Here is a 26,608-nt window from a genome sequence, read left to right on the forward strand (position 1 = left end):
TGTGACAGACGGGATACTTTCTCAAGACCAGCAGCAAGAAGAGAATATTCCACCCTTACCCTTCCCAACAACATTACCATGGAGTAGTCTAGCCAGGTCGTTAAGGCAAAAAAAAGACATCAAATGTGTCCAGATTGGAAGAAAAGTAAAACTTTCTGTGTTTGCAGAAAACATGATCTTACGTAGAGAAAATCCTAAGGAATCCACAAAAAAACTATTAGAGCTTAAAAATGAGTTCAGCAAGGTTGCAGAATACAAGGTCGATGTACAAAAATCAGTTGTATTCCCGAATGCTAGCAATGAACAGTTTGAAACAATATCGATTATAATAGCATTAAAAAGCATAAAATACTTAGCAATTAATATAACAAAAGAAGTGTAAGACTTCTCTAGGAAAAACCACTCCCATGTTTCTTCTTTACTTTCACACTAATAATGCTGCTGACACCAGACGTGTAGGTTTTCCACACCAAACAGTTCTCCTACACCAGCTGGGTGTCCTGCATTTCAATTCCGTTCTGACACTAACTATAGTAAGCGCAAAGCTCACAGGTTAAGGGCTCAGTCCCATAAGATTGCCCCTATCTGCCCCCACCCCAACACTTGAGGCATCATGTGCAAATCCAGGTTGTCACCCAAGCTTCTGACCAAACCAGCCATAAATCAGAGGTTCCCATAACCTCTTCAGGTTCAATTAATTTGCTAGCCTGACTCACAGACTCGAGGAAACAGTCTACTTACTAGATTACTGGTTTATTACAAAGGACTTGTAAAGGATGTGAATGGGCAGCCAGATGAAGAACACATGGGGCAAGGTCCAGAAGGGTCCTTAGCACAAGAGCTTCTGTCCCCATGGAGTCACAGCGTGCCACCCACCTGGTACATTCACCAACCCAGAAGTCTCTGAACCTTGTACTTTGGGGATTTTTAAGGAGGCTTCATCCTATAGGCATGATGAGTCATTAACTCAGTCTTCAGCTTTTCTCCCCTTCCCAGAAGATGAAGAGTAGGGCTAAAAACTCTCAAGCTTTTAATCATGGCTTCATCTTCCTGGCGACTAGCCTCCATTCTGAAGCTCTCCAGGAGCCACCAGGAATCACCTCAGTAGAACAAAAGACACTCCTGTCACCCAGGAAATTATAGGGGTCTTAAGTCAAGGTATCTGTCAGGCACCGGGGTCAAAGACCAAATATTAGAACAAAAGATATCCTTAGTGCTCTTACAATTTAGGAAATTTTAAGGGTCTTAGGTGCTCTGTCTCAGGAACCAGGGGACAGAGAACCAAGGGCAAAATGTATACATATACATATACATATACATATACATATACATATACATATACATATATATATATACACACACACACACACACATACACACACATATATATTTATATGTGTATATATATATATTTATATGTGTATATATTTATTTATTTATTTTCACACTTGTTCACTGAAAACTATAACCTATAGTAAAAGAAATTAAATAAGATCTAAACTGATGGAAATACACCCAGGTTCTCTAAAGACTTAATATTATTAATATAGCAAATTCACCTACAGACTCCATGTAATCCCTGTCAAAAGTCCAGGTGCCTTTTTATAGAAATAAGCAGATCCTAAAATCCATATGAAAATGCAAGGGATCAAAACTAGATGAAACAATTTTGAGAACAATCTTGAGAAAGTCGGTGGACTCAACACTTCCCAATTTCAAAACTTAAAGGCTAAAGTAATCAAGTCTCTGTAGTACTGGCGTAAGGATAGACATATAGACCAGTGTAATGGAGTTGAGGGACCAAAAATAAACCAGTATATTTATGATCAGTTGATTTTTTTTCACAAGGGTGCCAAGACCGTCCAGTGGGGAAAGAATTCTTTTCAACCAGTGGCGCTGAAACAATTGGCTAGCCACTTGCCAAGGAATGAATTTGGATCCTTACCTCATACCATATCCAGAAAGTTAACTCAAAATGGATCAAAGACCCAAATTTAAGAGCTAAAACTATAAAACTCTTGGAAGAAAACATACGTGTAAATTTTTGTAACCTTGGATTTAATAATGTTTTCTCACATACTACACCAAACACACAAACCATCTAAGAAAGAAGAGATAAACTGGGCTTCATCAAAATTTAAAACTTTTGTGCTTCAAAGGGCACCATCAAGAAAGTGAAAGGACAGAACAGAGAATGAGAGAAAACGTTTGCAAATTACGTATCTGATATTAGGGACTTAGATCCCAATTACATGAAGAACTCTTAGAGCTCAGTAACAAAAAGACAATTAAATTTAAAAGTGGGCAAAAGATTTGAATAGACATTTCTCTAAAGACAACATATTAATTGCCAGAAAGTGCATGAGAAGATGCCCGCCGTCATTAGTCATTAGGAAAGTACAGATCAGAAGCATAATAAGCTGTCCCTTCATATCCACGAGGGTGGATGTTACCAAAAAGACGGACAGTAACAAATGCTGGTGAGGATAGACAGTACCAAGCGCTGGTGAGCACTTAACACGGTGCTGGTAAGAACGCTGCTATGGCAACAGTTTGGGAGTTTCGCACGAAGTGAAATGGTTACCATGTGACCTAACTGTTCCACTCCTTGCTGTATATCGAAGATAATATGAAATATACGTTATCATAAAAACGTGTACATGAGTGTTCATAGTAGCGTGGAAACAACCCCGATGTCCATCAGCTGGTGAATCGTTAAACAGATATGTCCATACAGTGGAGTGGAATATTAGGCAGCCACATGAGGGAGTACGTTACATAGAGGTACTAATGCAAGCTTCGGGATGGGTGCACCTTGAGAGCATCATGAAGCCAGACACAGACATGTACTGTTTGATTCCATTTACATGGAATGTCTAGAATAGGTGAACCCACGGAAATAGAAAATGTTAGTAGTTGCCAGGGGCTGAGAGTCAGGGGTATAGGGAGTGATTCCTAACGGATGCAGGATTTCCTTTAGGGGCGAGGAAAACTTTATGGAATTTGTGATGAGGGGGGTTAATATACTAAAAATACTGAATTGTATACTATAAAAAGGTGAATTTTATGGTACAGGAATTATAGCTTACCTTTTTTTAAGTGGGGAGAACACCGGAAAACAAATATAAAACCTATTTATCTGGAGTTTTCAAAATAAAAATGTGAGATTTAGTGTCTGTTATTTTCATTAGCAGGAAAAACATACAATATTTGAAACGTTTTAATGTGAACTAGGAAGGCAGTTGGTAACATTTTTTTCCTTAAGAAAGTCTGTAATAGGGCTGTGAGATGGATTCAGTTTATTTTGGTTCTTTGAGGTTTGAATCACACATTTACTTCATTACAGAAGGGAATGGTGTCCCTCTATCCTCTTTATCTGGCCCAGGTTTATACTCAGTGAGCTACTCGCCTCTGGCTCTTTCCGGGGATAATGGATTCTCTCTTCTTCCTCTCTCTTTCTTTTCTGTTTCTCTATTCCTTCCTCTCCCCCTCTTCCTCTCCCTCGCCCTCTCCCGCTTCCCCCCTCTTCCGCCTCTCTCCTCTTCCCTCCCTCCCTCCCTCTCCCCATTCACCATCACCACCAGCGTTCTTATACACGTGTGACTGGTACACTCTCTTTTCTTCTACTTTGAGTCGTCTCATAACTGGACATTTATGGATCCGAGGAAGTGTTCCATTGTTTTTCAGCGAACACTCAGTGAGCACTTCGGTTTTGCCAGGCACCCCACTTGGCACAAGAGGTGCAGAAATATATGCTTCTGTACTCAGAGTCTGTCAGTCTAGTGGTAGGTTGCTAAAGGATGAGCCGCTAGAAGCTTGTTGTGTTATGTGCGTTTAGCATTTAAAGTCCCAGGGAGGCATCAGACTGGAGGTGTTGAGGAACCATAGTGGTATAATGAGAGCAGGAGAGATCCAGTGGCATCGAGATGTTGTGGTTTGCAACTCAGGAGAGAGACCTGTGCTTGAGAGGAGAGTTGGAAGTCACTAGAGATGTTTCTTACTATATTCTTTCAGTGTTAAACAGTACGTTCCTTAAAGCAATTGCCACTGGGTTTTTCCTCTCACCTAAGTACTGAATCCTTTGGGAACAGGGATATCACGAGTGTTGGATTTCAAGAAACTCCGAAGACCAAAGCAAGAGGTTTGCCTGATGATGGCAAAGGTCCCAGCTGGGGATATAGGCTTCACTAGCTTCTCTCTCGGCCGGTGAAAATTAAATTCATTACCGATTCTTTGTTTTTTTTTTATCTTTCCCTCGTGTGGGCACCTCATCTTATTTAAATCTCCTAGTATGTTTTAGCTGAAAACATATGTATATGTCTGTGTTATGAATTGTCTTCTTAAAAATAATGTTTCTAGGGATTGTAAAATTACTGTTTTCTAATATGCTGAGTTTTCCTCTGTTCTTTGCTTGCTCTTTCATCAAAGAGGATACTTCTGACAAGATGGATGGTAAGAACTTCCTTTTCTAATTCTACTAAAGATTTTTTGGCCCTTGGATCCTATATAATATCTTCATTCTCTTAATTTCTGAAAATAGACTGTTTATTTAGCAGCAATTTGATATAAAAATAGCTACATATTTCTCTGAATTTGGGGTTAGGCATATCCATTTTGGGGTTTCCCAGTCTACTCAAGTACTAGGTTACTGTTTGTTGTAAGTAAAATCAATTATCTTAAAATTTTTTGCCTTAGCTCATAGAACTAGTCTCGATTTCTTAAGTCTTCCTCTGAAATAGAATCAGACTCATAAAAATGGAAAGGAATCCCCTAAGTCATTTGATTGAACTCTTGAGTTTCCTAGCTCTGATGGATTCATACGGTTATCTGTGAAAATAAAATGCAAGTCACAGATGCTTTCTTTTTAAGAGTGAGTTTTAACTAACATTTAACCAGAACTGAACTTTAAGTCTTGCCTTTTTCATTTCAGTATTCAAATGAATATACTTTATCTGTAGTTGCTCAGTTCCGTGTGGTGTTTTGTATCTGTTTGGTATTTTTTTGTCTGATACTACACAATGTATTATCTGCATTTTCCCTTCGCTTCATCAGATACCATAATGTTGTGTAGGAACTTGAGCTTTTGTTAAGAACTTGTAAGAAGATACTCAATCTGTAAGTCTTATTAGTAGGAGATCGAGGAAAAATGGAGAACTGTGTGGTTTCCTGTTTATTCCTTCATAAACTCAAATAGATTGAACTTCCATTCCAATGAAATGGAAGATTTATTTAATCTTGGGTTGGATACATGACATGATTGTCTCTGTGCTCCTCTCTATGTTGAAAGTATTTCATAAATTTAAAAAATTACTGAATGAAATGGAAGCCCACCAGAAGATAGTTTCTGTATTTTAAAACCCTTTAGTACCACTTCTCGCACTGAAATTGTATGTCCTTAAATTATTCTCATTTTCCAGATTAAAATCGTTTCTTGTTTGGGTCAGAAACATAAACCTGTTTGAAGAAGCATCTGTGTCATGTGATGTGTTACTCTCAATGATGTTCAATCCTATTTTTTTTTTTAATCTGTCTATACGCATACAGAGGTATATCTATTACTGCCCTTTAGTAGTAGTGAGTTATGATATTTTTACTCGTTCATTTTTGCTACTTTTCCTTTACATCTTAGGGAATGTATATAAATGTTGAGTACACAGCTAATGGATTGATAGGTCTCTGTAATGCTTTGATGAAAATAGTGGGTTAATGAGGCCTGGGTCATGCATTTGGCCCCCGTGTTTGTCAGTTTTTCTAGTTCTTTTATGGATGGCTTTTAGAAAATGCACAGGAAGCATTCTTATTTTATAAAAATCTTCATTTCAAAGAAAGCAGTGACAGGACTGCATCTTTCTTGGGTGATTAGCTTCTATAATTTTCTTCACCATTTCAAATTTTGAGTGTGAAATGTCACAGGTAAAAGTGTTTTTTGTGGGATTTTGCCATTTTCATTTGTCTAGTTTCAACCTTTATTGTGCTGTGTGTCATTAGGTTACTTCAAATTTTGTTTTCTCTCAAACGGAATGTTTTATAAGCTAATTTAAGGCTATCAGACTAGAAGATTTTTTTTTTTTTCACTCTTTCATTGTAGTCTTGGGTGGGAGGTACGAGTAGATCTTAACATCAGCATTGGCAGAATTTGTTGAAATGTTATTGTTTTATTTCTCTTATTTAGGAGCAACATCTGAAGATGGTAAGAATCATACATTTTGTTAGTAACACGAATACCTCTACATTAATATTTTCATTAGTAGGAATTAAATATCACAAACTAAAATAGGCTAATTTGCAAAACTATATAATTTGACAGCCATGACAACTTCTACATTTTATGTTTGGTTGTGTTAGTTACAGATGTGGATTGTTTTCTTTAGTTCTTCATCTTGAGCTTTGCTTTGTATCTTGGATCATCTCGTGCTGGGAAAACATAGTTGCTTAACGTGTTTAATAATATCTGGTATAAAGTTAATAAATAGTTTCTTTTTTTTTTTCAGCGGCATCATTAATGTTTTTCTTTAATTTTGTGTGTGTTTTTTTTAATTTATGCTAATTCATTTATACTTTGGGGGAGCATGCTCCATTGCTTTATCATGCGGGGCTAAGTGCATTTATTTAGTCCGCTTTTAAGTGTGTCTTTGATTTAGAAACAGTGGAAGGTTGCATATATGATTTGAATTGGGGATTACAGAAGCTTCGTAGACATACCACTTTATTTTACTAAGCCTGTTTACTTTAAGAAAATAATTATTCATTGCTTTTGAATTTGTGGAAAGGAAAATAGCTCCGTGTTTCAATTTATCCTGCCTGAAGGCTGTCCTATAAACCTCTGATTTTGAAACACCTTTTTTCTCCTGAGTTTTACATGGATGACCTTGTGGTACAAAGCCAAGTATATTTAACATTTTTTTGGTCTCATATTTACTCTGATGTATTTGAAATATTTTCATATTTTAAATTTTAAATTGGAGTACTCTATAAAATGGTTTCTGGCACGTTAGCCTTGTAATTTAGAATGATAGTATCAAAATATTTATTCTCATTTCCTTGTTGTGTTGGATAAATTCTCCATTTCAAAAATGATAATTTTGTCTTTCTGTTTTGCTTCTTAGTCGGGAGAACATTGTATCCTACTTTAAACAGACTCTGTAAAAGGGTAAAAAGCCTGAACTATGGGCTTATTAAGGGCCTTGAAGAATTGAGAGCATAGGACTCACCAACTAGACTTCTGTTTTATTCCTGGTTTTTAATCACTCTCTTATCTTCTGTCACTCAGTTCTTAATTTTGTAATTTGTCCTTACTCTTCATTTATTTTTTTCCTGACTAATATGGCCATTCCAGGCTAGCTAGTACAGTGATTGCCCTACGAATTGTACCTTTTCACCTCAAAGGATTGTGAGCCCTCTTTATGATTGCATCCAGTGTGGGTTCAGATTTGATAGCGGTTGAGACTGCTTACTGCTAATATATTTTTTTACTAATGACACTTAGGTACTTTGAGAAACGGGATCTCCTTTGGTTCAGGAGCTCTAGAAATAGATGTTTGTGGCTTGGTTTTGTGGAGGGGAATGAGGCAGTGGTAGGGAAGGGAGTGCGGCCGGGAGGTGGAGAAGGAAACATATCGAGAAAAGTGCCAGCTCTTATGTGATAGGTATTTCCTCAAGTTGTTTCATAAATGAAGTTGGTTGGGGGAAGAGAATATATCTATCTATAGTAATCCGATGTTTAGCACAGGATAAAAAACTAAATACTTGACCTGATATCTCTTCTTGCAAATCTAGAAGTGTATTTTCAGTCAAAAGAACTGTTTGGGTTGTTGGTTCTAAGAGTAGGCTTATATTTAAAACTATAGTCTGTATTTCAGAATAAACTAAGTTTCATAGAAATTGAAATTTTAGAGTTGGAACTGCCAGTTAAGAAGCAAGTGGCATGCCTGTGGTAAATATCTTAATTATAACTCTACTGGACTAATAATATCAAGCTAAGAAAGGAGATCTTTTAGTTTGACTTTATTTTTATCCTTGAAGAAAAGTTAGCTTATGGTGCAGCACATATAAAGGAGTATATATTTTAAAAATTTAAAGAGAAATATAACCTCTCAGTGACGGTTACATTATGACAGAATTTAACGATACTTGAAAAGCACACCCAATTAGAAACTTAGAGTGAGATTTTTTTTTTTTCTCCTCATTAGTACGTATTATTCTAGAAAAACGTCTTTAATTACATCCATAAATTTATTCCTCAGGCCGGGTGAGAGCAAAGCTTTCAGCAGCGCCCCTCGCGGGCATGGGAAATGCCAAGACAGATTCTCGAGGAAGAAGTCGAACCAAAATGGTGTCTCAGTCTCAGCGTACGTATTGCCTATGCGTCCTCCCGGATGTGTGATACTTGAGGAGAAGCGTGTTGCTTGCGTATGACTGACTGTCCTAGGCGCTTGAGCAGTGGGTAAAGACAGAGCTGACTTCCAGACACAAGCCGCATACTGAGTTCTTGTTCTGTACTTTAGGTTCGTCATCACCTGACAAAAATGAAGGTATTTTTTTTTTTTCAATGTTTTGGATCAGTTGTTGTGCATGTTCTGGAATTTTTTTGAGTGGGTGTCGTCTTGTCTTTGGTGTGTTCCTAGGGCTGCATCATTGGTATCTGCCACTTAGAAAGAAAATACTTCATCTGCTGTACAAACTTTTGCATGGAGATATTTTAAATGGCACAGAACTCTTAGCCTTAAGGTTTTCACGGTCTACTCAAACTTGCAAATGTAGAAAATTGTGCTTTTTAGAGGCAAAATAATCGCCATGTGTTAGCATCTAATCTGGTTGCATCTAGCTAATGCTATTCGAGGACAGATAAGCGGGTCTTCAAACTCTCTCCAAAATCTTTCAGAATACAGTTAGCATTTGGGACAGGTATATACTGATTTATAGCGAGGAAACATAAATTGAAGTGTCCAGTTCTATTATGCTCCTTGTTAAATTTAAGATTTATATTTACTATTTCGTTGGAAGCGGAGTTCCTCATAAGTACAATTATTAAAAAGCACAATTTTGAGGTCTAGGTAAAATGAATGATTCATTTCTACATGTTCCTGAACACATTTATGGCATTATTAATTTAAAAGAGTTTTTTCCTATTCTTTCTTTATCAAGAGATTTTCATTAGCCCTTGGCTCTAAAAACAGAGATTTTTTTTCTAGGGAAATAATTTGGGGGTTATTCTACATACTTGGCCATTTCGAAAAGAAATATCTTTATCTTTCACGGTGGTTTAGGCAATTTATAAAGGTACAGATGCTCTGTCTGCTTTCTTATTTGATTCCCGAATCCTGGAATCCAGGAAAAGAGCTGGGCTTAGAGGGAGCCAGGTGGTGATGACTCAGGTCCTGCCAGCGGGCTCTCCTTTCCTCCTCTTTCCGAAGTCAAAAAATCCAGGCAGAAAAGTGATGGAACGTTCAACAAGAGTCCTAAAAATAAAGAAATGCTTGGTAAAATTGGTTTGCAATTTGAGGATTATTTATAAATAGGAAGAATGGCAAATGTCCTCTGGGTAAAGGCTCTTCTCCCAACCAAATTAGGAATAAATCATCCACAATCTTCCCTGATACTCCGTATTTTTATTTTTATTGGATTTTAAGAGTAACTTTTTTTTTTTTTAAGTTTTTGTTTGTTTGTTTTGAGAGACAGAAACAGCACTAGCCGGGGAGGGGCAGAGAGAAAGGGAAGGGGAAAATCCCAAGCAGGCTCCAAGTTGCCAGCACAGAGCCCGATTGCAGGGCTTGAACGCACAAAGTCGTGAGATCATGACCTGAGCCGAAACCAAGAGTCGGATGCTTAACAGACTGAGCCAGCCGGGAGCCCTGGCTTACCTCGTAAGTAACTCAGTCTGTAGCAGTTGCAGCAGAGCAGCTTAGAGCCTTTCTCCTCCAAGTGTAGCATCAGCATCACCTGGGAGCTCGTTAGAGATGCACAGTTTCATGCCACCACACATCTCCTGAATCCAGGCGCTTTTTAACACGATCGCCAAGTGAGCGTGTTATAGTAAAGTCTGAGAAGTGTCCAATTCAGATCATGGATTCTGGGGCCATACTGCCCACATTTGAAAATCATGGCTCTTCCAGTTCATTTAAAGTCGCTGTGTTTCTGTATTTTTACCTATATATATGTTTTTTTAACGTTTATTTTTGAGACAGAGAGAGACAGAGCATGAACGGGGGAGGGTCAGAGAGAGAGGGAGACACAGAATCTGAAACAGGCTCCAGGCTCTGAGCGGTCAGCACAGAGCCCGACACGGGGCTCGAACTCACGAACCGCGAGATTGTGACCTGAGCCGAAGTCGGACGCTTAACCGACTGAGCCACCCAGGCGGCCCTGTATTTTCACCTATAAAATGAAGAAGATGATCTCAGAGGATTGCAGTAATTCAGTGTTGTAGTACATTTAATATCTTGAAGACCGTACCTGGGCCCAGAAGAAGCATTATTTATTTCAGCTGATAAAATTGTCCTCCTTGCCACTATTAACCATATTAACTATAACTGAAATCTAAACTCCTGTTGTGTACTTTTGTACCTTTTATTTTTATGACCTTCAGGAAACAAATAAATAATGATAATGTTAGGAAATTTAAAGCATAAAGAAGAATAAAGATAGCAAACCAAAACTGTCTATATCTAGGATCTTAAGGATAAAATTTAATTTGATGTGAGCTGTTTTACTTAGTTCTTTTCTAAAGGAATAGCAAGATGGAACTTGTGGCAAAGATTCAAAGTGCTTTGTGTATGGTTTTCTAATATATTAAGGACCTCCCTTTTAGGTATTTTGTAATTACTGATCACGTCAGTAGGATATAGAATAACTATTTTACATTTGGTTTTTCACTTTGAAACCCAATCTACAATACTTAGAATCCTTTACGGAAGTATGAGAACATAATGACAGGCTTTTTAGACCTGGTAGGATTTTAAGATCGGAAGACTTGCTCCCTATGAAATCACTCGGGTTTTAAATCACATTGGAGAGGTTTTTGTTTGCTTGCTTCCTTATTTATTCGAGTGACTGTATATTCCATTCTAGATCCTTTTGCAAAAGGAAATTGTGGCCCCGTATGATTTGACGCAAGTTTCTTTACAACGTACTTGCACAGAAATATCGCTGTGACCTCCGTCTTCACTTTGTTGTGAAGTAATTCATTAGAGTTTGCATGGTCCTTCCATGGTTGTAGATTAGCATTTAGGGAAAACATCATGGGTCAAAGCAGGTGTGTTCTGATGACTGATCAGAGTAAATAAAAGCAGACCCACTGGAGAGATTTCCAGGTCTCTAGTTACACGTGAGGATGGCGTCTTGTGTTCTTGTCGGTAGCGACTGGTTGTGTACAAACGGCTGTGCAGCCCGTCAGAAACTTGGTCTCCTCACCCCAAGCCCCTGCCGTTTGTTTTTGGGGTTTCCTCCTGTGCATCTGAAAGAAAAAAAACGTAGCTTTTTCATGTATGCTTTCTTCAGCTCTAAGATGCTGTAGTTCTTCTTTACCTGTAGTTTCAAATTAAATGTTTAAATAATAAAAAGTTAAACATTTAATTATTGAGATTATAGGCCTTTAGCAGAAGGAAAGCTGAAGAACTTACATTTATTTTTGCACTTCATTTCATCTGCTTTGTACATGAGTGTCTGATTTCAGCTGTAAAAGCTACTCAATGTACTGCTTTTGTTACAGACGTCTATGGTTTAGGGAGTTTTCTTTTGAAGTTTGCTTTTTTTGCTTCAGGGCTTTTTTATTTTATGAGAACTGACTAAAGCTTTATTTTCATCTGCCACTCATTTTAAATCTGCTCCTTCCCTCTTCATGGATTATAATCCTTACCCTAATTCTGCCTTTACACTTGTTCAGGATCACAATCTGCTAATACCATTGGTGGTAAGAATCTATAGACTTTATGTGTGCATCTGTTGTTTGATCACCTGTTTTCATTATCGAGAATGGGTTCTATTCAGCAGAAATTCTCAACATCATATTCCATCGTGGTGCAACCATATTGGGGCAAAAATTGCCAGTTATCTTTGGCCTGTCTTTATCACTAAAACCTTGAGTTGTTGAAAATATCCAAGTGGATCCCGCAGCTTTTGACATTCAAAAGCAAAGGAGCTTTAGTAATGCCTTGAAAATACCTTGTAAAAAGTTCTAAAATGGTAGTTTGAGAATTTTAGGTAGTGTGAGAAAAATTAGATACCCACCGTCAGGTTTTGCAAATTAGAGTACTTTCCAGTAGCATGCCCTTTTTCATCAACTCAGTGGTTTTCTTAGAAGAAGCAATTAGCCTTGGCAGTTCTTGGCTGGGGAATGAGCCTTGGTGTTATCTCCTAAGTATAAATAACTCCAGAACGAGTCCTAGGCATTGGAATTATCACACTGTTGGTTGAGGTCTGGATTTAGTGGAGAAGAGAGGCTAATGATGAAAGCAAAATAAACACTGCTGATTTTATTTTCTAGGAGAGGGTATAAATGAGTTTAAATAGAGGGTGAGGTTGCATAATTTTGATAAATACAGTTAATCCAGAACCGGTGGAGTGATTACTGTCCTTCAGTCGTGCATGTTTCCTCTCTGCTGAATAGACCCACACGTTTCAAGAAATTCTCCGGTCTCCTACCAACACCTTCACCCCTTAAAATTTATATCAGTTTTAACAGAATATCATATTGTATGTGTTCATTCAGCTCATTATTTATACTTTTTATATCGTTGCAAGTGTTCCCATAAAATATTCCATTGGCTTATCTTGCATTGTGAGTTTGTGGCATGTTGGGTGTTTGGATGTTTTGGTGTGTATGTTTAGTTTAGATACTGCATGGAGAAAATAGGTGCCTTGTGGGTATCCTTAAGGTTATAACTGAAAAAAACCTACTTTGAAGATTCTTCACCTGAAACACCAAGAGACAATTCAAATGAGCCATCGTTTTAAAGTAGAGTTGAATAATTTCCCTGTAATAACTTAGAATTACTTCTATTCAAATAAATTGTTAATTTCATTGGAAACACTGCTTTTATACAGTATTGCTATAACCAGTGGAGGATAATTTAAAATTTGTGTGCTGATAAAGTTTGTGAATTAAGCATGAATTTAAATCGTATTCAGCAAGACCATGCCAAGAACACTACAGTGAAGGTCACAGATCAGCAGCCCATGGACAATATCCAGCCGGCCTCCATTCATGTGTTGTTTGGTCTACACACCATGATAAAAATGAGGAACTTTCAGAGTTTTCATTTTTTTTACAAAACCCTAAAACCTGGCTAGTATTGCCTCAAGACACAGCTGGCTGGAGCTGAAAAGTCACCACTCCCTGCCTCACACTCAGTGCTCCTCCCTCATAAACATCTCCTGCTTGACCACATTGGCACTTGAGTCTTTGGGTTTTGCTCTGTGGAAATGAAATAAGATTATCAAGGTGAGCAGTGACTGCCCTGTTGGTGAAGAGAAGCGATGCCCAACAAAGGGGAAAAGTTGCTTTCATTTGTTTAAGTGCAAGTTCACCTTTTTTATAACGCTACCATTCAGAATGTAGAGTTAACTTACATCTTGGGTTGACCTAGTTTGTTTTCCCGTTCAGCGCAGACGTAAAATGTTTTGATTGCCGAGGAGCCCATCTCTTAACCCTTGCCCCAGTCTCTGAGATTTTGTCCAGCGCCCTCTCTCTTTTCCCCGGCCCACGTATCCTCTGCCTTCCAAGACTGAGAATCCCTAGTTGGGAAGGGGTCGGACTTCTCTGACATTTGCTGTTAGTTCTCTTTTACTCTCGGTACTTCTGCATCTCCACCCAAGATCCCTTTGCGGTTTGAAGGCAAAAAGCAAGTTTCTTTTTTAGCCGGCCCAATTTTATAAACCTTTAAAATTTAATTTTGTAAAAATTAAAAGTATACATAGTAACAAAATAATTTTGTTATACCCATTCAGAAGCATCTCAGAAAGGCCAGCTGTTTCACAGGAAGCAAATGTTTATTATATAACAAAAAAAATAGAAATAACGTAATGACTAATTTCGTTCCTTATAAATACATAGTTTTAATATATAGCCTCAGCCACATGAGATGTATTGTCAGATAAGTTATTTTTTTTTTTGGAAATCCTTTATACTATTTGTGTTCTGAAACAAACATACTATTGTTAGTGTTGCCCTTATTAAACATAACATCTTATACCCCCCAAAACTGAAAATATATTTTATATGATTCACTCTTCAGTCCTAGTATATACAGCATACCTTTTTTTCCAGGTTATGATTCTATGCACATGTCTTCCTCAGTCCATTTCCTTTGAACTTAGAACTTGCCATACTATCCCAGTCTCCTCAGGTGTATTTCTTGAATTTTTGTCCTTTCAACAAGTTCTCTTAGAATTCATGTCATAACACTTGCACGTGTGTTTGGTGTTCAGCTGGCAGCCGGTCCGGGTCTCCAGGAAGAGTTCTGAGCACAACAGCCCTCTCCACTGTGAGCTCTGGTGTTCAGAGAGTCTTGGTCAATTCCGCCTCGGCGCCAAAGAGAAGCAAGATCCCACGGAGCCAGGGGTGTAGCAGAGAGGCTAGTCCGTCTAGGCTGTCCGTGGGTAAGGTCTTCTTTGTGAGACTTGGGGCCTCTTCTTTTGTGTTCCAGGCTTGGGTAACAGTGAAGACTTCAGCTGGGTGCTTAGAAGCTAGAAGAAAACAACTGAGAGTTCAGGGAGAATTTAAATACAGGTTGTAAATTGAATTAGGTATTTTACCTTGAAAGTATAATTTTAAAGTGTATTTTAAAGCTTTTTATTTGCAGCCTACTTATGTTTGCAAAATACTATTTTACCCTTCTAATCTCATACAAACTGGAGGACTGTATTCAAATTTACCTGTATCGTATTCCTGGTAATACCTTACCAAGAGTAGTTTCTTCTCAGCCTTAGTACAACTTAACCTATTAGTCAGTTTTTGAGAAAGAAAACTAAAATGAACATATCAAAAATGCAAACTCTGTCTTTTGTTTCCTCCCTTTCTCTGCGGCTGTTTCTTTGTACCAGCCCGAAGCAGTCGTATTCCTCGACCAAGTGTGAGTCAAGGGTGCAGCCGGGAAGCCAGTCGGGAGAGCAGCCGGGACACAAGTCCTGTTCGTTCTTTTCAGCCCCTCGGTAGGTACCTGCGCAGGTGTCGGGTGCGTTTCTTGGCCCTGTTGATCGCCATCAGATAACTTCCGTGTACTTAGGGCTTAGCTTTCTTCATCGACTGTGTCTTTCTTTGCCTCTCTTTTCTGCCCTGACAGAAGAAAGAGTCGTAAGGAAATTACAGGTTTGGCAATTCCTTTGACATTTACTTGTTGAAATGAGTAGGCTAGACCTTGTATAAACAGATTGTCTCCGTAATCAAGTAAATAGCACATAGATTTGGACTACAGGATGTGGAGTTCAAGATTTATCTTAAGAAATAAACCTATAAAATTTAAAGGTAATAGCTCAATATTTACTCATGTGAAGTATGGACCATTTCATTTGATAAGATAAATGCTGTTGGTTTTTTCAGCAGAAATACTAACATTTCACCTTAGATATTTACCAGAAAGAGTGCTGCAAAATACCATATGAACTACTTACTAAAATGGTTAGTATATAAAATAGTATTATACAGGTTAATCGTTGTTCCCCATATATTAGCTTGTGTTGTGTCGCTGCTGTAAAACCTCTGTGTTCCTGATTATAGAGATTATACTATATCCTTCCCTATAATAGTATATTTACCTCAGCTATAAAAATAGTAAGTGATTTTTTAAACTTAGAATTTTTGAGAATAATCAGAGAGGCAGAATTCTTTACATTGAAATGTTTTAGAGTTTCTGCATGGTCTTTCAGCTTTTTAACTAGTAGTTGGTTTCTATATACATACCTAAAGCCATTTCAGATTTTTTCTTTTAATTCCACAAAATAGAGATTACTGTAATGCTTAGAGATTTGCTCTTCAGATTTTGTGACTTTTAAGTAGAACATAGTTCTGCACATGGTGCAGTTCTGCCAAGTGGAATTATTATTTCCTTCAATAGACATGTTAGTGTAGAACATCCAGAGGTTAAAGTCTTGTTCTCTGGGCCATTTGGTTCAAATAAGTCACTGGACTGTCGTGTACCAACCTAGAAAACCCCGTTGCGCTGGGGACACAGATAGAGCCATCCTCGGCCTTTGATGTGTGTGTTCTAGTTCCGGGTGAAGAGTTCCCTTCCAGTGCTTTGCCAGAGATGTTTTTAACTCATATGCAATAGTCATATACGGTATTTTTAGTTCATATGCAGACTATGTATGTGTATATGCACACATGCATGCGTATAGATGTACACGGTATATGTTCATGCATATATGTTTAAAAATGAAATAAATCCTACGTTTGTATAAAGTAAGCATGCCATCTTGAAGAGTTGAAGAAAGTGAGTGGGCGTGTGATGGTTTAAGAGCCTGTGCTCTAGGGTCAGACGGCCTGGGCTCTGTAACTTCTGTACCTGAGTTTCCCCATCTGTAAAAGTAGGACATGAATAGCATGCACTTGTTAGGATTGTTTTGAAGAAGCTGTAAATGAGAGAACATAGGCAACAGTGCTTGGCACACAGTAGGCACTTGGTCATCTGACCAAGCTCTGACTGCTTGCCTCGAAGTAGTTCCCTTGTACTTCTGTGGCAGAGATCTTAGATGTTTTTAATGGGGTAACACCTGTCTTTGCATAATGCCGTACTGCAGAATTATTAGAAAACATGAGATATCAAGAAGAAAACGAAATCTGTTTCTGTACCTTTTAAACCTGTGCAGTAGTCAGACATGAGAGGAAATTTATAACCAACCATGAATCACTTAAAAAAATAAGCCTTGCTACTAGGTCTTTTTAAAGAGAAATGGTAGCTAGCCATTAATTTTCTAGATTCATCTCAAAGCCTCCATTTGACAACTTAAGGAAGCTGTTTTCCTGATTCTAATGAAACATTCTATTTGCGTTAAAGAAGATTAGATCTTTTAATCCTGTAGTTTTAGGAGAATTGATTTTTGTAGCCCTTTTATTTACATCTGGATGCTGCTTCGTAAACGTAGCAGATTCGCCCTCTTATAAGACGGGTGAGGAGTAGCCGCCTCGGAGATCAGGTTAGCCTTCCCATCCCCGTTGTCTGTGGTGTCTGCCTGCATTCTGCCGTGCTTACTGGGTTTACCCGGTGAATCTCTTTTTTCACCTCCGACTTGAATGTCGCCATTCAGCAAGTGAGCCCCGTAGTTTGCTATGCATTCAGCTGTGGCACAGAGCCGCTGTAAGGGCTCTAAAGCATCAGAAATAAATCAGAGCTGAGCAAAGCTGAACTTCTCTGGAACTTGTACCCTAGTTTCCATTTACTTCTGGAGCCAAGTTTCAAAAAATAGGCCTATGTTCCTACAAGAATGTGAGTGGTGCCACTTACCTCTTACCTTCAGCCACCATTGATACCATAAAATTTTTCACAAATTTTCATCCATTGGGCATGTTCATATTGACTCAACCGTCACCATTTTAAAAATTGTTTCAGGTAGAATTAAAACTATGTATTATGTTTTATTAACAACAGCAGTGACCTTTTAGAGTCTGATTAAACATTTTGAACAGCATTCTGTTTAATCCTTTGTCTGAATCCTTTTGATCATTTTTGCATTCATTAAGGTCCAGTGGCAAAGAAAAGAGTGATTCATGTAATAAAGTGTTTTGGGGGCACCTGGGTGGCTCAGTTGGTTGAGCATCCGACTCTTGATTTCGGTTCAGGTCATGATCTCACAGTTTGTCAGTTTAGTCCCCACGTTGGGGACTAATCCCACTGCTTGGGATTCTCCCTCTCTCCCTTTCTCTCTGCCCCTTCCCTGCTCACTTTCTGTCTCTCAAAATAGTAAATAAACTTTTTTTAAAAAAGTAGTTTAACTGCTCTAATTAATATATCTGAAGAGGGGCACCTGGGTGGCTCAGTTGGTTAAGCGTCCGACTTCGGCTCAGGTCATGATCTCTCAGTTCAAGGGTTCAAGCCCTGCATCGGGCTCCGTGCTGACAGCTCAGAGCCTAGAGCCTGGAGCCTGCTTCGGATTCTGTGTCTCCCACTCTCTGCCCCTCCCCCACTCACACTCTGTCTCTTTCTCAAACATAAATAAACATTAAAAAAAATTTTTTTAATAAAATATATATATATATCTGAAGAAGAGTAACTTTCTAACTATGAGTAATCTATTTCATTAAATATTAAAATGAATAATATTTATGTAGGAAGAAGATGGACTTTATGGTATTGTGAAAATCGGGGTTTTAATGTATGAAACTTAAAATATGCTAAAATTAGACGTAGAGAAACATGACATAAATATAGGGAGACCTTTTGTAGGTCTTTTGATTGTATTATTGATATCCTTTTTTTACGTTCACATGTCTTTGATATTTAAATCTTTTACCGAATGCAGAACTTGTATTCTGTGAACCATTATGGAAAATGTTTGATTAACGTAAGTGAGGTATGTTATCTTTTGAACGATGTGAAGACGGTACATGTACCGTTCGAGAGCAAAGGCCTTGAAAGAGTACAGATACCGAGGTGTATCACTTACTCGTAGTGTGGCTTTGATCACGTTAATTAACGTCCCTGTCTGCTTCAATTTGCCCATCTATGAAATGGAACAGTAATACCTGCCTCATTGGGTTTGGGACCAAAGGATTTAGGTGTATTATTGGTTACTAGTTACCATGGTGGTTTTTTTTTTTTTTAAACTACGGTGTTCATTTTTTTGTCTCATGCTTGTACTTTCGACATTTCCTTCCATTTGAATACTTGCTTTTTTTTTGTCTCCTGTGGGCTTGTGTCTGTCCCCTTAGGTGTAAGATCTTCTGTGTGTCGAGGATAATGTTAACGGTGCTGATGTTCAATTGCCTTGCTTGGCAGTATTCTGATCCTTACCTGTTACTAGTAATACCAGTGTTGACTAAGTCTCCTTGCCTGACTATAGTGCTGCCACTATTCCTTGTTTCTGTGGTAATAGATGAGGTTTGTATGGTCCTGTTATTCCAGCCTCCAGACACCATTCCAGATCTACTGGTGCCCTCTACGCCCCCGATGTGTATGGGGCCTCAGGTGAAGGATGAGTACATTTTCACTATCATCTGTGCATTCATCTCAGATTTTTGTCCTTTTCAGTTTCCATTGAATGGTATATTCGTGTTTTTAAATCTCTTTGTTTTTGTTTAAATTTGATTTGTCAGATAATAAATCATCTGTGTATTTTTTTTAATTTTCCCCCAAGTAACTTTTTCCCTTCCCACAACCTTATTTGAGCATTTTTCTCACTGACAGATAGCCTTTTTGTGTGTATGTAATCTAAGTTACGTCATTTTTGAACATGGAGTTGTTTTCTGTTCTCAGTTATGTACTTCATCTCTGTACATGTTTTGGAAAAAAAAAAAACCAAAATGGTGGATGAAGTGTTTTAATTGTAAATGATGCTCAGAAAGTAGTTGAGGGGGAGAATCCATCTCTGGTTTGTCTTTACATACCTCAGAGTGTCGGGCACACGCTAGGTGCTTAACAGATGTCGAATGGCATATCTTAGCTGTAGAACGAAACCCTCTCCTGACGGAGAGGAGACAACAGTTGGCGGGTTTTCCCTGTAGACTGGTGTAGCTTCACTGAGTTCCCTCATCTTCACTGGTTTGAGGTTTGACGTGTGTTCTAGACTCCTCCATGGCTCACCTGCATGGCTGAGATCTGCCCGGCTGATAGAGCTGGAATATTTGCCAGGGCTGTAGATTCACAAGCCCTTAGTTAGCCACCCATGCTTTCTTCTATTTTCTGGTCATAAATGTATCATAGCTACTGTTCTTTAAATTTATTTTCCATACACTGTCAGTAATTTAATTGCCTTTACCATTTTATTTGACCAAAGACCAAATGTACCCAGAAAATACAGAATTGCTTTTAAAATGCTTTGCCCCATTGGTTTTTTTTTTTTTTTCCCCTCCCCTCCCCTTAAGGATCTTGAAGTTTCCAATGTGACGCTGTTACATTTATGACTCTCTCAAAGCTCTTTTCCTCCTTCTGATGAATTAGGTCCAGGGTATGGGATGAGCCAATCGAGCCGACTGTCGTCTTCTGTCAGTGCCATGCGAGTCCTGAACACAGGCTCTGACGTGGAGGAGGCCGTAGCAGATGCCTTGGTACTCTTCTCCATTTCCTTTTCATTAGAGATATTCCAATTACGAAACTCACGTGTGGGTAAGCCAGTCCCCCAGTGTGGGGAAGGTCACGGGGAAAAGCTGGTGGATTCAATCTAGGAAGATCAAACGTGGGCCATGGAAAAAGCAGAGTTGTGTCATCAGTTCTTGGTCCCTGTTACTCGGTCAGAATTTGAAGCGAGGGCCAGAAGTAGTTGATGGGGTGTCAGGAATATAATGTGAATATTGATGTTGTTAACATGAGGATGTTTGTGGGGCACTGTCGTCCACCAAGAGTAAGGGCAGATTTAGTACATAAATGGGCGCACTGCAGGCATACATTTCAAGGCTTGCTTCACGTTTGGAGTATTTAGGCATTGTTTTAGTTCGGGGTAGGATTTTATTTAGTCTTACTTGCTTGTATTTTTCTGAGCTGAGAGAAGCACGACTTGAAGACAAATTATAATTAAGATACCCTCCTGGTTTGTTATGCCTGACACGTTAAGGAGTGAGATTTAAAAACATCATCTACAGATCCATGATAGTTTGTCAGAAGAGTGCTGTCCATATATCACCGTTGTTTTTCTCACTTAAAATTATGAAGGGAGTATCATTTGCAACAGTGAATACAATTGGTTTCTGCCAATCTCCCACATCAATTCGGTCTGCACTTCCTCTTTCAAATTCTATTAATCCCATCTATATTTAAGAAGCATTTACTCAGTTACTTATCATAACTTATAAAAGTCCTCATCTTTGCTCTGAAATAAAAAAAAAAAAAAAAAAACGTTGTGCCTTTTAAAACTGTGTATCACATCTTAACCAGTGTTGCTATAATACAATTTATGCCACATGTATTTGGAAAAAACTTTTAAAAAATACCTGCTGATCGTAGCTGTAGTATAGGAAATGTAATCACATGTGTAGTTCTGCACTAACAGTCTGTAAGTGCAGAATTTTCCCCTTTACCTCCGTTATTTAATTTTTTATAAATAATACAACTAGGTAGGAACTTTGTTCTCTTGGGCATGGGATATATTGATCACATCTTGTTCTGACGATCAGTCAAGTGCTTTAAATTTACTATTCCTAATCAACGTATTCCTTAAATCATGTTTTCTAGTTTCTTTTTAGATGGAAGATGTACCAGTTAAATTGTGCTCACATAAGTTTTATGAATTGAATGGGTTATTTTTGAACTATTACTTCTAATACTAAGGTGTGTTTGGATTATATAAGGGGTATTTAGCCACCAGGGCTAAAAGCTAAATCCCAATAATCTCCTTCGGTCTACTTCCATTATTTGCATAGTTTAGATATTCCAGTGAGAACTATCAACTTCTAGAAAAAAAACTTGATTAAGCCTAATTTGGACCTGGGGAAAATCATAGAAACAAAGTTAACTTTGGAAACGACAAAAGGATCCAATTAGAAAGAAAATGTTAGTTTCTTTAGGAAACTGGTTATGGGAATATTCTCGTAGCTTAGGACTAAAGGATATTGCCAAGGTTGAAGATCTACTCTGCTACTAAGCAGTTTTTATGTATCTGTATACAAACAAAACTTACTGTTTCTGATTATGGGCATTGTTTATGCCTGCTTCATTGTGCTGTTTAGCAAAATGTTCTTCATTATTTTCAATTTTTCTCTTTAAAAATTTACTGCGCTCAGCTCTTAGGAGACATACGGACTAAGGTATAGACATTGCTGTTTTCTGACATCTTATGATACCATAACTTTTTTCCTTTGCTTCATCAGTTTAACAGATGATAGTCTTCTATAAAATAAATATTCAAGTGGAAGTAATAAGATCCTTTAATACACCCACTTTTCTGTATATATGCTTATTAATAGGGAGATACTGGTTGGATAGAATGTCCTGTGGGGGTTCTTGTCCTTTAAGCTTGACTGCTCCATACAGATGGGGTGATACCATTGACACTTATGTCTGTAACAAGACTGATCCTGGAGCCCAGCACAGGACATAGCACATTATCACATTCTAAATTAACTTGGTGTCTCTAAATCAGTAAGAGGCATTTAGTGATGGAAATGTCTTTATAAAACTGTTTTGAATTAAATTCAAGTTTGTTTTTTTAAGAGTTTAGACTTTGGAGAATTTACAGCCATCTGGAACTGTTGTAAATTCTTGTGCTTATTAACATGTTTCATAGAAATGTCTTCACTGTTCATTAGCCTAAATTCAAATACCAGATTATATAAAGATGTATCTCCAATTCTTCCAAGGAAATCTCAAATAAACTATTTGCTCATTTCATTTTTAGTATGCAAGGTATAATTAGCAGTTACATATGTTTAACGGTAAGCTTCAGATGTAAAGAAATCGAATCTAAGTGGACTTTCTTGCATTTATTGAAATAGACAGTATAGACACGTTGGGGAAAACATGGAGGGCCCTCAAGGAGCTTGCCTCCTAAAAATAATAGTAAGCAAAATAGGTTCTCATCATTCTCATGATGTCTGTATTTTACTTCTCTAGGAGACTTGAGGGTTGGGTACAAGGGAAGAAAGAGTGACAAGAGAAGCAGTAGCCGAAGTAAAAGGGAGACTAGAGAAAAGAGAAGATACACAGGAAAAAGTAGAAGTTCATATAGGAAAACGTGTTTTTCTGACCCATTCTCATCCTTTAAAAAAGTAATATTCAAAAAAAATAATGTTCTCTTCTTACCAACTCAAATTCCCAGTAATTTCTGTTCATCTATAATATATACTAGTCGTTCTTTGGTTTCCATGAAAAGGAAAAACCCACAAGTTGAGCACTTCTCACTTTACATACATGAACTTTCGTGTAGTCTTATTCTGTTTCCACTATATCCCATCATTAAAAACTATTTCATTGTCTACTAACTTCTAAAACCTGTTTTCTGAAGCAAAACTAAATATTGAAAATAAAATCAGTTATTGATTGATACAACATTGATAATAACTTTATTATTACAGTGCTTAGACGCATGCTTGGTACTGATTAAAAAAAAAAAAAACAGTCCTTTTGTGGTCAGTAGAAATTGTGAAATACCAGTACATTCTTTTGGCTACTGCTAATGAGAGTCTTTATGTGTAACAGAAAAAGCCTGCTCGAAGAAGATACGAATCCTACGGAATGCATTCAGATGATGACGCCAACAGCGATGCATCGAGTGCTTGTTCAGAACGCTCCTATAGCTCTCGAAATGGCAGTATTCCTACCTACATGAGGCAGACGGAAGATGTGGCCGAGGTCCTCAATAGATGTGCCAGTTCCAACTGGTCAGAAAGGAAAGAAGGCCTCCTGGGGCTACAAAACTTGCTAAAAAATCAGAGAACGTTAAGGTGAGTTTATTATCTTAAAATAATTGTCCTGTCAGGTTCGCACTTTCAACTTCGTTCCCAGGACACTTTCAAGATATTCATATGGGAACAGACTTGTTTTAAATTCAGAAGGTGATTATCAAAATATTTTCCCAGTCTCCAAGGCCATCTGTATTATCTAAACTAGAAATTTTTATTTAAAAGGAAACTTTGTATTCACAAATAGAAGTTAATGAAAAAAGTTATTTTTAAAATTAAAAATAATGAAATGTACATAAAATTAAAACTGGTTTATTTAAAAAAAAAAAAAAGTTGACCAGTGTATTAAAATGCAACAGAACTTAATAAGCCATACTGAGAAAGACAGATACCATATGTTTTCACTCTTATGTGGATCCTGAGAAACTTAACAGAAACCCATGGGGGAAGGGAAGGAAAAAAAACAAAAAGAGGTTAGAGTAGGAGAGAGCCAAAGCATAAGAGACTCTTAAAAACTGAGAACAAACTGAGGGTTGAGGGGGGGTGGCCCGGGGGGGAGGGTGGGTGATGGGTACTGAGGAGGGCACCTTTTGGGATGAGCACTGGGTGTTGTATGGAAACCAATTTGACAATAAACTTCATTAAAAAATAAATAAATAAATAAATAATAAAATTTTAAAAATGCAACAGAACTTTATATTGGTTTTTAGTTTGGTTTGACTTGATTTGGTTTCCTTTCCTAATGGCTTTTACTTCCTTTTTTTCCCCCTGAATTCTTTATTGTCTTTATCTTTGTAATGTTTTAAACCTCTCTGGCCAACCCCTTTAAGAACCTAGCTTCAGGGGCATCTGGGTGGCTCATTCGGTTAAGCGTCCAACTTCGGCTCAGGTCATGATCTCACCGTTTGTGAGTTTGAGCCCCATGTCTGGCTCTGCACTGACAGCTCAGAGCCCGGAGTCTGTTTCAGATTCTGTGTCTCCCTCTCTTTCTTTGCCCCTCCCCCCGTCCCCCGCTTACTCTCTCTCCCAAAAATAAAAAGTAAACATTTAAAAAAAAAAACAAAACTAGTTTCAGGTAATTCATAAGTTTGAGGGTACTGGAAAATTAGAGAGCTACTTCCTGACTTGATACCTGAAATCAGGGTTAGATTTACTAGTTGTATGTTTACTTTAGGAAGTATTAGAACTATTTGATCTAAAATAGATGTTTATGTACTACCTAATATATTCTAATGTGTGTATATCACACTTCATGAATCATTGCAATAAATCATCATGATATTGTTCCTGGCCCCATCAAGATTAGGTTAATATTAGGTTCAGTATATCATTTTCAGTGGCGAGGGAGTAGGCATAGTTTAGAAAGATTTTAGTTGTCAGGTGGCCAAATTTAAGAAAACATCTTCGCATTTAAAGGGAAAATTCAGGGGCGCCTGGAGGGCTTAGCTAGTTAAGCGTCTGACTTCGGCTCAGGTCATGCCCACGTTGGGCTCTGTGCTGACAGCTCAGAGCCTGGAGCCTGCTTCCGATTCTGTGTCTCCCTCTCTCTCTCTCTGCCCCTCCCATGCTCACGCTCTGTGTCTCTCTGTCTCTCAGTAATAAATAAATGTTAAAAAAAATTTTTTTTAAATAAAAAAAATTAAAGGAAAAATTCAGGGGCTCCTGGGTGGCTTATTTGGTCAAGCATCTGGCTCTTGATTGCAGCTCTGGTCATGATCTCACCATTCATGAGATCAAGCCCCATATCACACATGTGCCCTCTCTCCTGCTCACATGCATGCTCTCTCAAAATAAATAAAAAGTTTTTAAAAAATAAAAATGATAAAATTTGTGTGCTAGGAATGTCATTTGTACAGTTTCCCCTGTCATGCTACATTAAAGAAATACAACTATTTCTTTTAATATAAGTTTCAACTTTTAAGATAATGTGGGTTTCAACAGGATTATTGTTGCATTTGATAAATTTGTGTTCATTCCTGATTAGTAAGTCCCACAAACTTTATGATTTTGAGGACTGGTTTTTTTTTTTAGCCTTTCTTTTTGTAAGAAGCTAATTACAGCTAAGGTTACTCCACAGTTTTGTTTTTTGGTTTTTGGGTTTCATTGTTTTTTTTATTAGAGAGGGGGAGAGAGAGAGAGAAGAAGCAGGGGTGGGGCAGAGGAAGGGGGAAACAGAAGATCTGAAGCGGGCTCTGTGCTGACAGCAGAGAGCCTGGTGGCTCAAACTGGAAACCATGTGGTCATGACCTGAGCTGAAGTCAGATGCTTAACCGACTGAGCCACCCAGGTACCCCTAAAGTTACTTTTAAATGAATTCTTCCTATAGCAAGATATTAATTAGCTATTTTATTATTTTGACAGTCGAGTTGAACTGAAAAGATTATGTGAAATTTTCACAAGAATGTTTGCTGATCCTCATGGCAAGGTATGTTTTAATATTTAAGATTATTTACTCCTATGGGATGTCATTTGTGTGCTGTAAAAAAAAGTAAAGTGATAGCAAAGCACTGTAGGCCATTTTCGTTTTATTATTGCTCCAAAATGGTAATAATCTTTTCAAACACAATTGAAATTGTTTGATGTCATACATAATTTAGAAATTGTTCACTGGCAACCTTTTAAGCTTCTCCAAAGAGGAACTGTCTTACGACTATATAAATTGAGGGATATAGTAACAAGCACAACTCACAGAATTGGTCAAACTGAATGTATTTGTATTACTAGAAACTTTTTACTGTTTATAAAAAAAAGAAATTGGGGTAAGTCAAAAAGAGACGTTTCTGTGAGCTTCTTATTGTTTTCTTCTTTTGCAATGTTAACGTGAATATATTCTTAAAAGAGCAATTGTGTAGAAAAGAATTGCCATTAAATAACACAAAAGCACAAAATACGGTGTTGGCCACGGTTTGGTAGTAACAGTCAAAAAAGCATTTTATTTATTGAAGTAGTCCATAAAAATTTTCAGAACATTGTTTAATTTTTAATGTTGATTAAAACATACTTAACTTTAGGGGTGCCTGTCTGGCTCAGTCAGAGGAACATGTGACTCCTGATCTCGGGGTCATGAGTTCAAGCCCCATATTGGGTGTGGAGATTGCTAAAAAAAAAAGTTTTTAAACATACTTA

At 37.7% G+C, this 26,608-nt stretch overlaps 1 protein-coding gene across 39 annotated transcripts in view; it reads left to right on the top strand.

Annotated features, from left to right (window-relative positions):
• CLASP2 (cytoplasmic linker associated protein 2) overlaps positions 1-26,608 on the top strand; it is a 167,625-nt gene that overhangs the window by 87,457 nt on the left and 53,560 nt on the right. For 7 of the 39 annotated variants that reach the window (XM_040479605.1, XM_040479613.1, XM_040479608.1 and 4 more), the window contains 12 exons: positions 4,429-4,452; positions 6,173-6,190; positions 8,244-8,348; positions 8,505-8,531; positions 11,882-11,908; positions 14,425-14,595; positions 15,040-15,147; positions 19,056-19,118; positions 20,091-20,197; positions 21,866-21,889; positions 23,280-23,524; positions 25,844-25,907. In XM_040479605.1, the coding sequence (XP_040335539.1) occupies positions 4,429-4,452; positions 6,173-6,190; positions 8,244-8,348; positions 8,505-8,531; positions 11,882-11,908; positions 14,425-14,595; positions 15,040-15,147; positions 19,056-19,118; positions 20,091-20,197; positions 21,866-21,889; positions 23,280-23,524; positions 25,844-25,907 (983 nt within the window). The remainder of the gene's footprint in view (positions 1-4,428; positions 4,453-6,172; positions 6,191-8,243; positions 8,349-8,504; positions 8,532-11,881; positions 11,909-14,424; positions 14,596-15,039; positions 15,148-19,055; positions 19,119-20,090; positions 20,198-21,865; positions 21,890-23,279; positions 23,525-25,843; positions 25,908-26,608) is intronic. The other 32 variants (XM_040479624.1, XM_040479644.1, XM_040479647.1 and 29 more) reach the window with 11 other exon arrangements.

Source organism: Herpailurus yagouaroundi, unplaced genomic scaffold (assembly GCF_014898765.1).
Source record: "Herpailurus yagouaroundi ecotype Mexico unplaced genomic scaffold, PumYag 159, whole genome shotgun sequence".
Lineage (NCBI taxonomy): Eukaryota > Metazoa > Chordata > Mammalia > Carnivora > Felidae > Herpailurus > Herpailurus yagouaroundi.